The 13,400-nt window shown below is 41.3% G+C and overlaps 1 protein-coding gene and 1 long non-coding RNA gene across 9 annotated transcripts in view; both read right to left on the bottom strand.

Moving 5' to 3' along the window:
- Positions 1-13,400, bottom strand: part of ADAMTS20 (ADAM metallopeptidase with thrombospondin type 1 motif 20) — a 207,484-nt gene that overhangs the window by 177,959 nt on the left and 16,125 nt on the right. Inside the window, exon 2 of one of the 8 annotated variants that reach the window (XM_048836014.2) lies at positions 12,426-12,538. The exons of the other annotated variants lie outside the window; for them this stretch is intronic. Within the exon in view, the coding sequence (XP_048691971.2) occupies positions 12,426-12,479 (54 nt within the window). The 5' untranslated portion in view covers positions 12,480-12,538. The remainder of the gene's footprint in view (positions 1-12,425; positions 12,539-13,400) is intronic. 8 annotated transcript variants of the gene reach the window in all.
- Positions 5,063-8,330, bottom strand: LOC142070609 (uncharacterized). The gene is made up of 2 exons (XR_012666493.1): positions 5,872-8,330; positions 5,063-5,373 (listed from the first exon to the last, which is right to left on the bottom strand). It is a non-coding gene; the product is annotated as an uncharacterized LOC142070609 (long non-coding RNA).

Raw genomic sequence — 13,400 nt, 5'->3', positions numbered from 1 at the left:
CATTTAGGTTATATGGATGAACAATTCTGTCTACTATATGGAGTCTGTTTGAATAGTTTAAAATTTCATTAGGCTTAACTAACATACTTGCTACCCTACAAGAGTAATGGAAGAAATTAAGAAAACCTTACAGAATTTATTGATGAGGTATATATGAATACACGTTACAACCTGGTGTTTAATAGCACCTTTGAACAACACATGGACAAGTATAGCAGCAGAGGCTACAGAAACATGAAATTAACCTTAGTTTCCAAATTGTTTGGGAAAAGAGCTACAAGGACAGGAGTTTGGGAAGACACACCTTGGACTTAAGAAGCTGAATGTATTTAGTTTATCCAAGAGAAGATTAAGAGGTGACCTGATTGTAACCCACAAATGTCTACATAGAGTAGAGATTTCTGACAGTAGATAGCTCTTTAATCTAGCAGAAAAAACCATAACAAGATCCAGGGGCTGAAAGCTGAAGCTAAATAAATTGAGACTAGAAATAAGGCACAAGTCTTTAACAGGGAAGGCAATTAGCCATTGGAACAACTTACCTAAGGACATGGCAATATAGGTGGCAGGTATAAGAGGCCAGGGAAGACTAAGCCTCCCCAAACAGCTGACCTGACACCTTTGGAGCACTCCCACCAAAAAGGTGGGCACCCCAGCTGTGGCCCTGTCAGCGCTCCACCCGGCTCCCACTCATCCTCTTCCCTCGAGCCTCCACCTCTTCCCATCTCTGCTCCACCCATGTGGGGGCCTCACAGGATGGGGTGAAGGAACAGGAAGCTTTATGCTAGGAGGGACCAATCAGCAGCTGGCTGCTAGTCAACTGATTCTTCTGAGTCAGTGGTTGTAACCTCTGCTTGCAAGATATCAGCTGCAGTTTCCCTATATAGCCTTGCAGCATGGTGGTGCAAAGAATAAGGCTCATGCTTGGCAACCCTACAGGCCTGACTTCAGGACGCATGGTGCCTGACAAATGATGAGTACCCTTTTAGATTCTTTATAATTATTAACAACAACACTCTGCCATTATCATTAGTAATTTGCACTGGCAGGAAGGCCCTGGTGGTAGAAAGTTAATAGCTTGACTTGGAGGAATACAGAAAAAGGGAAAGACAGCTTAGGCACAGACATTCAGTGATCCAATGAGAGGCGATCCAGCTGGAAGGTTCCAATTTTGCAGTTTTTATCTTGAGGCAAATGGGGGTGGTGGGTGGGAGTAAGTAGTAAGGCTGGAGAGACAGGAAGGCAAGAAAAGCAGAATCCTCAAATTTAGAAAATCTCCACATGGCTACTGTTGTGAAGAATATGGATGTTGCTCTCAAAAGAGGTAACGGACTGTCCCACATCATAGAGCTGTTTTACAGCAAAACATCCTTGCATCCAGCAAAGAAAAAATTTGTGCTGCTTCTACCTGCTTTCAAAAATGAACGGGCCTACCAAAATGGACTCTGGATAGGCAAATTAATTCCGCCTAAGAACAATGCACAAGATAAAGCAGACAGTTTCGTGTACTTCTAACAACATGTGGAGAATGTTAAAATCAAAAGATAGTACTAAGTCCCTAAACCGATATTCATCAAGAGCTCAAATTGCCAAAACAATCTAATGGGGATATCAGGAGAACTGATGGAAGCCATCCATTTTGACTGTTAAAAATGAACTGGACAAAATACTAAAACTATACTACAAGGAACAATCTTTCATTTGCAAGATGGACTGGATGATCTAACATGTCCAACTTTTGTGAATCTTCATTATGAGATATTAATGCTATATCTTTGGAAAGCGGACTTGTACTGAATTGACTAGTCTCTCAGGTACTGTAACTGTAATTGCCGCAGAAAGCTCCCACTCAACTGGTGAAATACATTGGAAACACGTCCAAATGTTCCAATCTTACCAAAAGTACCATAACACGTACAAAAGAATGACAAACATATCCTAACAGGAATGCCTGTTATGAAGTTGTGGAATTCAGAAATTACAACTTAATATGCGATTTGCATCTTGTGTTGACAGAAAGTTGTGATATTTAGTTTATGAGGGAAAACAATATACATGTGTGTTACATGGGAAGATGTACTGTACACTATAGCACATTTTCATTGTAAATTGAGATTATAAGACTTTATAGGACAGGGGAACTTGTCTTGTTATTTGTTCTTAAAACCCAGTGAAATAAATAAAAGCTAAGAATCTATATTTCTAGCCCTCTGTCACTCTAATTTGGAACTGCCTATGCCCAGGTTAGTTCAACTCTGAGAAACAGGAAAAAGTTTGCTACATATGTTTCTGTCCCTTGTTACTAGAGATGGCAGAAAATTTTTGAATTTTAAGACTGATGAAATTTTGAATTTTAAAAATCAAACAATATGCTTCAACAAATTTTTCACTCATTTTTTTCCCTTTTTTGATCAACTATAAACCTGTTCAAACTGTTTCAAAATTTCAATTAAATATTGAAATTTGAAAAAAGGGGTGGTTTTTTTTCCAAAATTTCCCCTCTCCACTTTTTGACCAGCTCTATTTGTTACTACCTCAGAATGAGCCACACACAAATATGACAATATTCAGAAGTCTAGTAAGGACCACTTAACACACAAAGATAAAAAGTTACTTGGTCACATTATGCAACAGGTGATCATTATTCCCATTAATGCATAAACAGTTTTAAAGTTCTATATCCAAGATATTGTGCGCGCTTGGAAATGTGAATATGATTGGACAGGAGAGGAAAATTTAATTCAACTGCTGATTAAACACTGATTTAACTTAGTTTAAACAGCATTAAGCTTTCCTTAAATATGACCATTAAACCACTTAAACAGATAATCTCATCTACAAGTCCAATTGTCTAAACAAAGTTGTTTATATATTATGGCAACTAAATCGAAGCGGAAAACTCAAGTCTCAGCTCATATGAATTATCACAAAGATCAATATTGCTGAGCATTACAAATCACATGAATAAACACCTTCCACATTAAACAGAAATAAGGCATGGGAAATTCACAGTAATATATACCAAAACCTGAATAACCCATAAAAACTCTTTAAAATATTTAAGGAAACTACATATTTTTCAGTCTAACCAAAATAGCATACAGTAAGTCATTTTCCTAATACTCATGCTATTCTGAACAATTTCTTTATTTTAAATGGGATTTCAGCATTATTATTTATTAATTACTATGTTTCTCAGCACTTCCCAATGGAATGGTAAAGACTACTAAATACTACATAAAAACAAAAAAAATAAACTTGTTTAACATAAGACTTCAATTTAATTTTGAAACAAACTGAATCTGCCAAATATCTCTGTAGAGCAATTGACTAGACTCTATCAATGATTGCCTCAAACCCAATTACATACCATGGAGTCAAATTCCCCCCATATTTACACAAGCTTAAATCTTACTGAGTTAACTGGGAGTTGCACATGCCTGAATGGACAAACTCCTTTTGAAATAATATATAATTAAATGAAACAATATATAAACAGAACCATGCAAATTAGGAGGCCCTTATAAGTTGGTGTATCAAGAGACAAAGAATAAACAATATAATCAAAGATGTTAACACTTCACAATACAATGTTTAAGTTTGAGTTAACTCAATGTATATTAAGTTTTAAGCTAATTGATGAGGTAGTGATCAACATGCTAATGTTTAACACTTGGGTTCTACACCATACAGATATAAAGCCACAAAGACTATCAACAAAGGGATGCTAGTTACACAAAGGATCTATTTACACTTCAAATACAGCAAACTCAGACAACCTAGTTACAACACTGTTGCAATTAGCAGTGTAGATGATAACCATGTTGCACAAGCTTGCTAAAGCTTGGGATATGAAACAGTTAACATAAACTTTTACATGTCTGAAGTTGTAACACATCTACAGTATAAATAGCAACCACATTGTAACTAGGTTGGAAGTCAAAAGCACTGTAATCAGGTTTTGTAAATTGGTTGCATTTGCAATATAAATGGGCTCAAAAATATACCAACTACACACAGAGAGAGAGATTGATCTTGCATACATTTTGCTGCATCATATCATACAAACTTGCAAAGAAAAGGACAGGATAGGCCTCTGAGGAAGCTATCAGCTTGGAAGCAGAGATGAAAGGTCTTATTAGCACATAAGGTTTTTATATAGCTTAACTCAGTAGTTTTCAACCTTTTTTCATTTGTGGACACCTAAAAAAATTTTAATGGAGGTGCGGACCTTTTTGGAAATCTTAGACATAGTCTAAGTTTAGTTTCACCCTAGGGGTCCGCAAACCACAGGGTGAAAACCACTGGCTTAACTCATATTTTGTATTTAAATGCAGAGCCTAGCTAATGAGTTCTACAGTGGTATTAGCCTAGTTATTTCAATATTTTGTATGGACTTACCTTTCATTATTTTGATTTTTTATTTATTTTCAATTCCATGCCAAATAAAATTTGTTCTGTTTAAGATATCTGGAATGGTGATAGATAACGGTTTGCTTGTAAACAAGCACTGTTTGATACAAGATGAACAAAACTCTCTTAAGATCTTAAGGAAGGCTGAGACAGAAGAGAAATAACTACTGGAACAGTCTGTGAAAAGTGAGAAACCCAGGGTCTCTTCCACAAAATGGTTCTGAAAGGAAGTTGGGATAGGCCAGCAAAGACACAAGGAAAGTTTAAACACCTGAAGAAGAGTGATAGGCATGGTTAATGACCCATATAGCACTTCGGTGAGTACACACATATAATCACCTTCTTCCCCAAACTTTCCAAAGTACAGAATGGGACACAACTGCCCAACTCAAACCAGAGCAAGAAATTATCGAAGTAGTAAGCCTGACAGCAAATCAGCTAGTTCTTTTGCTATTCAGTGGCATTTACAAGCAAATGGAGATCAGTTTCCATTTTCAGTCTTAGTTCAGATGCACTTGTGTGTCAAATATAACAAGATATACACCAGGAGATTATTTTTCTCTCCCACATCAGGAGGTGGTGCTGCTTCATGTGGAATGAGCCATAAACCCAAAAGAAACCTTATAAAAATCACTGATACACATTCTGATCCATTTCAACACATTAATTTAATGTGGATAAATGTAAAGTAATGCACATTGGAAAAAATAACCCCAACTATACTACAATATGATAGGGGCTAATTTAGCTACAACTAATCCGGAGAAAGATCTTGGAGTCATCATGGATAGTTCTCTGAAGACGTCCACAGAGTGTGCAGCGGCAGTCAAAAAAGCAAACGAGATGTTAGGAATCATTAAAAAAGGGATGGAGAATAAGACTGAGACTATCTTATTGCCCTTATATAAATCCATGGTGCGCCCCCATCTTGAATACTGCGTACAGATGTGGTCCCCTCATCTAAAAAAAGATATACTGGCATTAGAAAAAGTTCAGAAAAAGGCAACTAAATTTATTAGGGGTTTGGAACAGGTCCCATATGAGGAGAGATTAAAGAGGCTAGGACTTTTCAGCTTGGAAAAGAGGAGACTAAGGGGGGAATATGACAGAGGTATATAAAATCATGAGTGGTGTGGAGAAAGTGAATAAGGAAAAGTTATTTATTTGTTCCCATAATATAAGAACTGGGGACCACCAAATGAAATTAATGGGTAGCAGGTTTAAAACAAATAAAAAGAAGTTCTTCTTCACTCAGCACACAGTCAACCTATGGAACTCTGAGCCTGAGGAGGTTGTGAAGACTAGGACTATAACACGGTTTAAAAGAGAACTGGATAAATTCATGGAGGTTAAGTTCATTAATGGCTATTAGACAGGATGGGTAAGGAATGGTGTCCCTAGCCTCTGTTTGTCAGATGGTGGAGGTGGATGGCAGGAGAAAGATCACTTGATCATTACCTGTTAGGTTCACTGCCTCTGGGGCACCTGGCATCGGCCACTGTCGGTAGACAGGATACTGGGCTGGATGGACCTTTGGTCTGACCCAGTATGGCCAGTCTTATGTTCTTATGTTTTGGTGGAACTTATACCCCAACTTTTGTCCTTCAAAAATATTTAATAAACTGTCACCAACTCAAATATCCCAAATACTGTTTAACAAGAACTTCCTGGATCTGTGTGGAGGCACTTCACACTCTCACTAGAGGAAGAAGAATACAGAAACACAGCCCTATCCTGATGGTTAACAGTTGGAGAGCTTTCTCCTGTTCATTGTATATGGGACTATTAGGAGAGTTAGTGAGAAGAACTGGATTCTAAAGTCTTATTATGCTGATCACAACCAGTTTTCTATCTCCAGTTTGTGAGACTCATAGGGTATGATTAAGTATCTCCCCCCCAGTATCTGGTAGAGATTGTGTCATGGAGCACAAATTGGTCGTGGTTCAAAACTAATAAAATTGAGATGATGACGATGATAAGCTTGGCAAAGTAACCAGAAGATATGACAAAGATTATATTGATCCCTTTGCTAGGGATGAGAGATAGGACGCATATCCACTCCGTGCCACTCCAGTACATAATTCTGAGGTCCTGGTAGCTTTTCAGTTGTTTTTAGATGATCAAACAGCAGTGGTGACTAGGACTGCTTTTTTCAATATACAGTGAGTCAGGAGATTGTGACCTCTTCTCACAGTTACAGACCTTGCTACCATAATCCAGTCTGCTGCAATACACTTTACATAAGGCTACATCTGAAATCAATTGGAAGCTAAAGTGAGTGAAGTATGTGTTATAGACTGCTTAATAAGTGGCTCTCTCCCCAAGAGCACATGAGACCAACCTTCTATGATCTCCATTGGCTACTAGTTGGTTTTCAGGTGAAACTTAACGTGTTAGTTTAGTCCTATAAGCCTGAAAAGGTTTGGGACCTGCCTGTATGAGAGCCAGCATCTCTCCTGTGTGAAAATACTGCAGTTGAGATCACCTGTAGCACTCAGGCTGAAATCCCTTTGGTTTGTAAGAGCAGGTCTGCAGACAGGTCATTTTCTGTGAGGGAACCTCAGATGTAGAATTCACTCTCCCACACACACCTCATGGTTTGAAATAATAATAGCTGCCAGAATTTGCTGACCTTTGTGGCATGCTTAAAAGACTATCTATTTGCATATGTGTCCAGGGAGAGCAGAAGGTGTGTGGAGTTTGGGGAAAACTGAAGTGTGGAAGTTTTGTTTCCTGCTGACTGGCTGATGAGGTTTGCTGCTGTTCTGCTCTTCTTGTTTTTATTATGAACTGTTTATACAATGATTTGTCAATGCACTCAGAGCCTGGGATAGGTGTCCAAATCCAAATAAATACGTATATCATGTAAGTGTCACAATACAATATAAGATGTATGTGGAAATCCCTCTGTGTACTTTCAGAGGGGTCACATACAGAGGTGAAAGCTCAACAATACATAGTCAAGGTTGTGGTTGCATAAAATTGGTGAAAGACAGTGACAGTAGAATTCATAGGATCTCTGCAGAGAATATGTCCATGTTTGTCCTAGAGAGTTTGGAGTGTGACATTCCCCTCAATCAGAAAAGAGAGAATTTTCAAGAGCAATTTGCAACTATGGTATCTACTTTATGATAAGGAGTCCACAACTTTACTTTCTAAAATGTTAGCTTATATCCATGAGGGTGAAACAAGAATAAGATGCAACCCACCTATTATCAAGTACAATTTTGTCCTAAGAATTCATTGTAGTAAGAATTTAGAGATATTTTTGTATAAGATAGGTATATTTTGATGGGGAAAATAACTAATTTGGACAGGAGTCCTCTTCAAAGAAATCAGGTTCAGATATATCCATATTACATGAAGCATTTGGGGACACATGAGGTTTGTCTTAAATAACTGGGATAACAGAAGCCTAGCTTCTCTGAACTGAGTCGTTGGAAGTGAGACCTATGTTATTTAAGAAGATATAGGACAGGAGTGGGCACTATTTTAGCTTTGACTAGCAAGACTGAGGTGGCTTTAACAATAAATCTTTTTCTTGTTTGTGATGGAGAAGAGATAGTTCAAGCCTTTGGTGCCCAGAATGCAGGTGAGCTATCAAAGACAACTCTGGGAGAAAAAGAGGAGAAAGTCATGCCTCTAAGGCAGGGGTGGGCAAACTATGTCCCGCAGGCTGGATCTGGCCCGTCAGGGCTTCGGATCCGGCCCGCAGGATTGCCCCTTGTGGTGCCGCAGGTCCCTGCGGCCCGGGAGGGAAGGGGGGTGCAGAGGGCTCCACGCGTTGCCCTTGCCTCCAGGCATTGCACCCCGCAGCTCCCATTGGCCGGAAACAGGGAACCACGGCCAATGGGAGCTTCGGGGGAGGTACTTGGAGGCGCGGCAAGGACAGCACGCAGAGCCCTGTGCCCCCCACTTCCCCAGGGGCTACGCAGAGACGTGGTGCCAGGCACTTCCCAAAGTGGCACGGCGTGAGGCCAGGGCAGGCACGCAGGGAGCCTGCCCTGGCTCCTGTGCGAGCTGCTGCCACCCCGGAGCTGCTTTAGGTAAGTGGTGCCTGGCTGGAGCCCAAAACCCTCCTGCACCCTGCCCTAAGCCCCCTGCTGCACCCTGAACACCCCCTACACCCCAAACCCCTGCCCTGAGCCCCCTGCTGCACCCTACACCCCAACTCCCTGCTCTGAGCCCCCTGCAGCACCCCGCACCTCTCCTGAACCCCAACCCCCTGCCCTGAGCTCCCTCCCGCAGTCCACACCCCTCCTGCACCCCTGCGCTGAGCCCCTCCTGCACTCCATACCCCTCCTGCACCCAACCCCCTTCCCAGAGCCCCCTCATACACCCTGTACCCCTCCTCTGCCCCAATCCCTTGCCCTGAGCCCATTCCTGCACACTGCACCTCTTCCCACAACCTGCACTCCCTCCCGCACCCCACACCCTAGCCCCAGCCCTGCATACAATTTCCCCACCCAGATGTGGCCCTCGGCCCAAAAAGTTTGCCCACCCCTGCTCTAAGGGCATGTCTCACTTTAGAGTCACAGGTTCATATGAGTTGTTGGTTCTTCAACTGTTAATGGTTGCTCTTCCTTGATTTCAGTTGAGGCAGATACCTTTGATCACTCAGAAGCCACCATACACAATGACTGAGTTTTGCCATGAGAGGCAGAGAGATCCTGTTAGACATGCTCACATGATATGGTCATAAAGAGCACTAAATAATTTTCCTATTCTTCTATTTCACACATTTAAATGTCCCCTTAGGTAGAATGCCTGACTAGACTGGGGCGGAGGGGGAGCCTAACAAAAGATTGTGAAGCAAACCTGAGAGCTTAAACAGGCAAAGTGAGACTGAGGAGCCTTGAGACAACTGTGTTGTCAATAAAATATTCTCTTAGTTACAAATGGCTGTTCAAGTGTGACATATGCAAAACCCATTTAGTTAGAGATTGGCCTTGTCTACAAGAATGGACAGTGAGGGAAAGTTAACAGGAAGCAGGCCAGAGTATGTGAGTAGTAGTGTCAGTGAGAAATCATGCTGAAGAAAGGAAAAGCGAGAACACAAAAGACAAAACCATGAGAATCAGGGAGAAAGTAGCAGAGAAAAAAATCAACTGAAAAATCCAAGTGAAAAAATAAAGCATTCAACTCCCAGTTCTCTCTCATTGCACTGAGTGTCTGGAGAGTTTGAACAGATTCCTGTCCTGTCTTTTTTGCTTACATATAAACATAACAATACTTAAGTTTTACTCAGTGAGTAAATTCCTGTCTCTTATGCCAATTTGTGTTGGTGAGGGATGACAATACTAGTAGTACTTAAGTATTTCCGTGACATATTATGGAGATTTAGGGTTACAGCTTCATCTACCAGAATAGAGGATTCCTAATGAACTCAGAATGTTTAAGTGTTTGTCAGCAGCAATTAAAATTGTCCAAAGAGTGATTGTTTGTCAATTGTTGACAGTTGGTAACATTTTTCCTATCTTTTCCCCATCTGATTGTAAGCGGAGTCAGGATGAGCTCCACCCTGACATCTGGTGGTGAGTTGTGGCAAGTTGTGGAAAAGAACATCAGGGGCTGATTTCATTTGCATATGCACACCCACCCCCCCTAGCATGAGCCCATAGCTGCCCAAATGGTCACTTTGGCTGCTATGGGATCCCCAGTTTCTCTGTTATTGGGGCAGGAAAAATAAATTGTTATTATCCTGATTATGTGAATCAAGGACAGTGGAACTGTACTTGGCCTTTTGTTATGATGGAGGGACTTGCCATCAACTACGTAGCACTCGCTAAGCAAGGGACATGGGTCCCAAAACTCAGTGAATTGTGAGAGGCTGGGGACAGGTATTAGTATCTGGTGGTATAGCCCCCTGGTAAGAGCCTTATATGCTAATTGCACTTTCTCCTCTCTCTACTGTGGAATATCAGAGCTAATTTTGATTCTATTAGCAGTCTAGTTACACGCTGCTGAGCTGAATTCGCTTTGGGCCTATGGTGCACCAGCACTGAGGCTCCGCTACTAAAAGCTGAAATCACAAAAGAGCTAAACTTACTAAGAGCTGAAATCACTGAGTGTAGTGTTAAGTACAGGGGAGCCTGAAGATATATTGCGGAGCAGTTTGCGAGACAGCTGGAGCGGCTCATGGGACGGCTGGCAGAGCGGAGCGGCTGGTGGAGCGGAGTAGTTTGTGGGATGGCTGGAGCAGCTCATGGGGGTAGCTGGCAGAGCGGAGCAATTTGTGGGATGGCTGGCAGGGTGGAGCAGAGCTCCATGGAGAGGTGGGCAATCGGCTTTGGATCACGTAAGGTGCCCCTTAACCCCCACTCCCTCCCCATCTCCACCCAGGTCGGGAGGTAAAACTCTGCAGATAAACTTTCGAACTCTGGGGCTGCACTGACCAGGGACAGAGACTTCTGGGTTGTTGGACTTTTGGGACTTTGGGTGACTTTGCGGGACTCAAGAACCAAAGGGAAAGGACACACCCCAATTTGCTTGGGGTGGGTTTTTTTGCTCATGGGTTGTGTTATGAATCCTGTTGGTGGTGTTTCCCCAACATAATGCCACATTGTTTCTCTCTGTTATTAAAAGGCTTTTGCTACACTCAGACTCTGTGCTTGCGAGAGGGGAAGTATTGCCTCTTGGAGGCGCTCAGCAGGGGTGGTATATATTTGTCCCAGGTCACTGGGTGGGGGCTCGAGCCGGTTTTGCATTGTGTTATTGGAAGGAACCCCTAGATACTGAACCCGGCCCTTGTTGCTGCCAACTCTGATGGGTAGAAGGGTTACATGATATAATACTGATGCTCATGTACGTTATATGCTTAACTGAGCTTCTGCACACTGATCTCTTCTTCAGAGTTAGGAAGTAACTATTAGTTAAAATTAAATGTTACCTAAAAGGAAAATTTAGCATCCAGTGACAAGCACTGTAAAAGTTTTCTTTGAAAACCCAATTTATTCCAACTCACTAGTACTGTTGTACTTTAACTACATTAAAGAGGGAAAAAACAAATACCAGTGGGCTGTTATCTGTATAATGTAATTCCAGATGAGTCTAACCACTGGCATATGTTAGTACCAGTTTCTGACGGCCATCCAATTTTTAACCAAATATAATTAAAAATAACACTTCAGTAAAACAAATTCCAGGACTGTTTACTTTTCTTGAAAAGAAGCTACTACACTCCTACTTAGTAGCAGACACAATTGTTTTCAGAATCCCCAGAAAGGTGATCCACCCACCCCCTATTAAAACAAAACAAACAAAACCTCTTGCACTGAGTAAGTTCTGGAGATCAACGCTTGGGCCCAAATTCTCCCCCCTCTCCCAAAATCAGAATAGCCACGTTTAGTGTGGAGAAGAGGGGCGTTACCAGAAGGGTCTGAAAAAAATTCTCTGCTTAAGCGACAGAGGTGACAATTAAGTTACTCTGAAGACTATTACACACCTGACACTGCTTTAGTCCTTACCACTTCTGTTTTTCTGTGCTTCATGTAACAGAAGATCCAGTGGCTTTATGTTCAGCAGAGTTTGGGTGTGGCAGAGACAAGCTGGGATCTGTACTACATACAAGGACTGCACCTGCAAAAAGGCTCCACGTATCCCTACACATACTCCCTTCCCACACACACAACCCCACAATAGAACCATGCTGGATTTGGAGTCCTCTGCAGCAATGAAAGAAGGGGATAACATTTGGCAAAAGATTGGCCAACCCATCCTTCCAGCTGCGGAAAATGGTTTATATCTCGCTAGAGTCCAACAACATATCCCTGTGTCTGTCTCAAGAACAACACAATTCTCCTCAAGGGGCTGAGCCTACTGTTTCTACAGCATTAAATAGTTTAATTTTTTTTTAATTCTCACTTTTTCTTTAGATAGGAGCTACCTTGAATTGAAGACTCACTCCAGTCATGATTATTAAATAACGGTGTCATCTACTATATTGAAATATTCTTTTCAATAGTATTTCCCTGTATTTCTCAATCAACTTGTAAAATTAAATGAATTTTTACCTCTTTTGTTTTTTCCTGTCTGGATAATATTTGAGAGGCCACTTTGGTCCACATGCAGCCAGTGACATCCACAGGAGACCTTGTTTCCCACTCTTGTAGGAAGCTAAAATTGACTAATGCAGTAAAAGTAAAAACAAAAACAAAGAAATAGAACTTACGAAAATAAAGTTTGAAATTTTAGAAATGACTCAAAAGATGTAAATTGTCTGCTTGCAAGTGATCAGAAGTCTAACTGTGAGCCCACTTAACCTCCTGCCTTTGACTGCATCCCCAACTTTCCTAATTATAGATTCTCTCCTGCAATTATTACAGACTCCCTAATAACCTCTTAACCTCCCCCTGCCATTTACATCCCTGAACCTAGTGAAAGTTCTGCCATGTAACACATCAAAAGTGCACACAATTTGTCAACAGCCTTTAAGCAACATTCCCTGGGTACTGTGCAACCATATATGCTCTTGGGAGCAGCTTACACTGAGGTCAGAAAGAGCAGCAGAAGCTTGAGAGGGTGACTGGAGTCAGGGATGCAAACAGGAAGAGGGTAGGAACTTAGGAGGCAGTACTGAAGGATGTGGATGAAGTCAGGGAAGTGGAGAAAGATGCCAAAGAGATTAAGTGGGTATTGAGACCTGGTTTACCAACTAAACTTCTGATCACTCTCGGGTACATTGTATACATCTTCAGAGCAATTTTTAAAAAAAATTTTAATTTTCCTGTAGCATTTTTAAGTCCTGTTTTTTCCCCTTAACTTTTACAGCATTGGTCCATAGCAGTTCCCCTGAAGCATATGAAACTGGAGAACATAACTGTCATCACTTGGCTCAAAACAGCCTTTCAAACTTCACTCACTTCTGATTTCTTGGGAATTGCAATGAGGGAAATTCTCCCGCACCTTTCACTTCCACATGCCAGGCTCAAGTAACTGGGTTTAACATGGAGAAAATGGGTCCCACTAAGAGACAGGATTTGTCCCAA

Source organism: Caretta caretta, chromosome 1 (assembly GCF_965140235.1).
Source record: "Caretta caretta isolate rCarCar2 chromosome 1, rCarCar1.hap1, whole genome shotgun sequence".
Lineage (NCBI taxonomy): Eukaryota > Metazoa > Chordata > Testudines > Cheloniidae > Caretta > Caretta caretta.
This window is presented reverse-complemented; position numbering and strand designations above follow the sequence as displayed.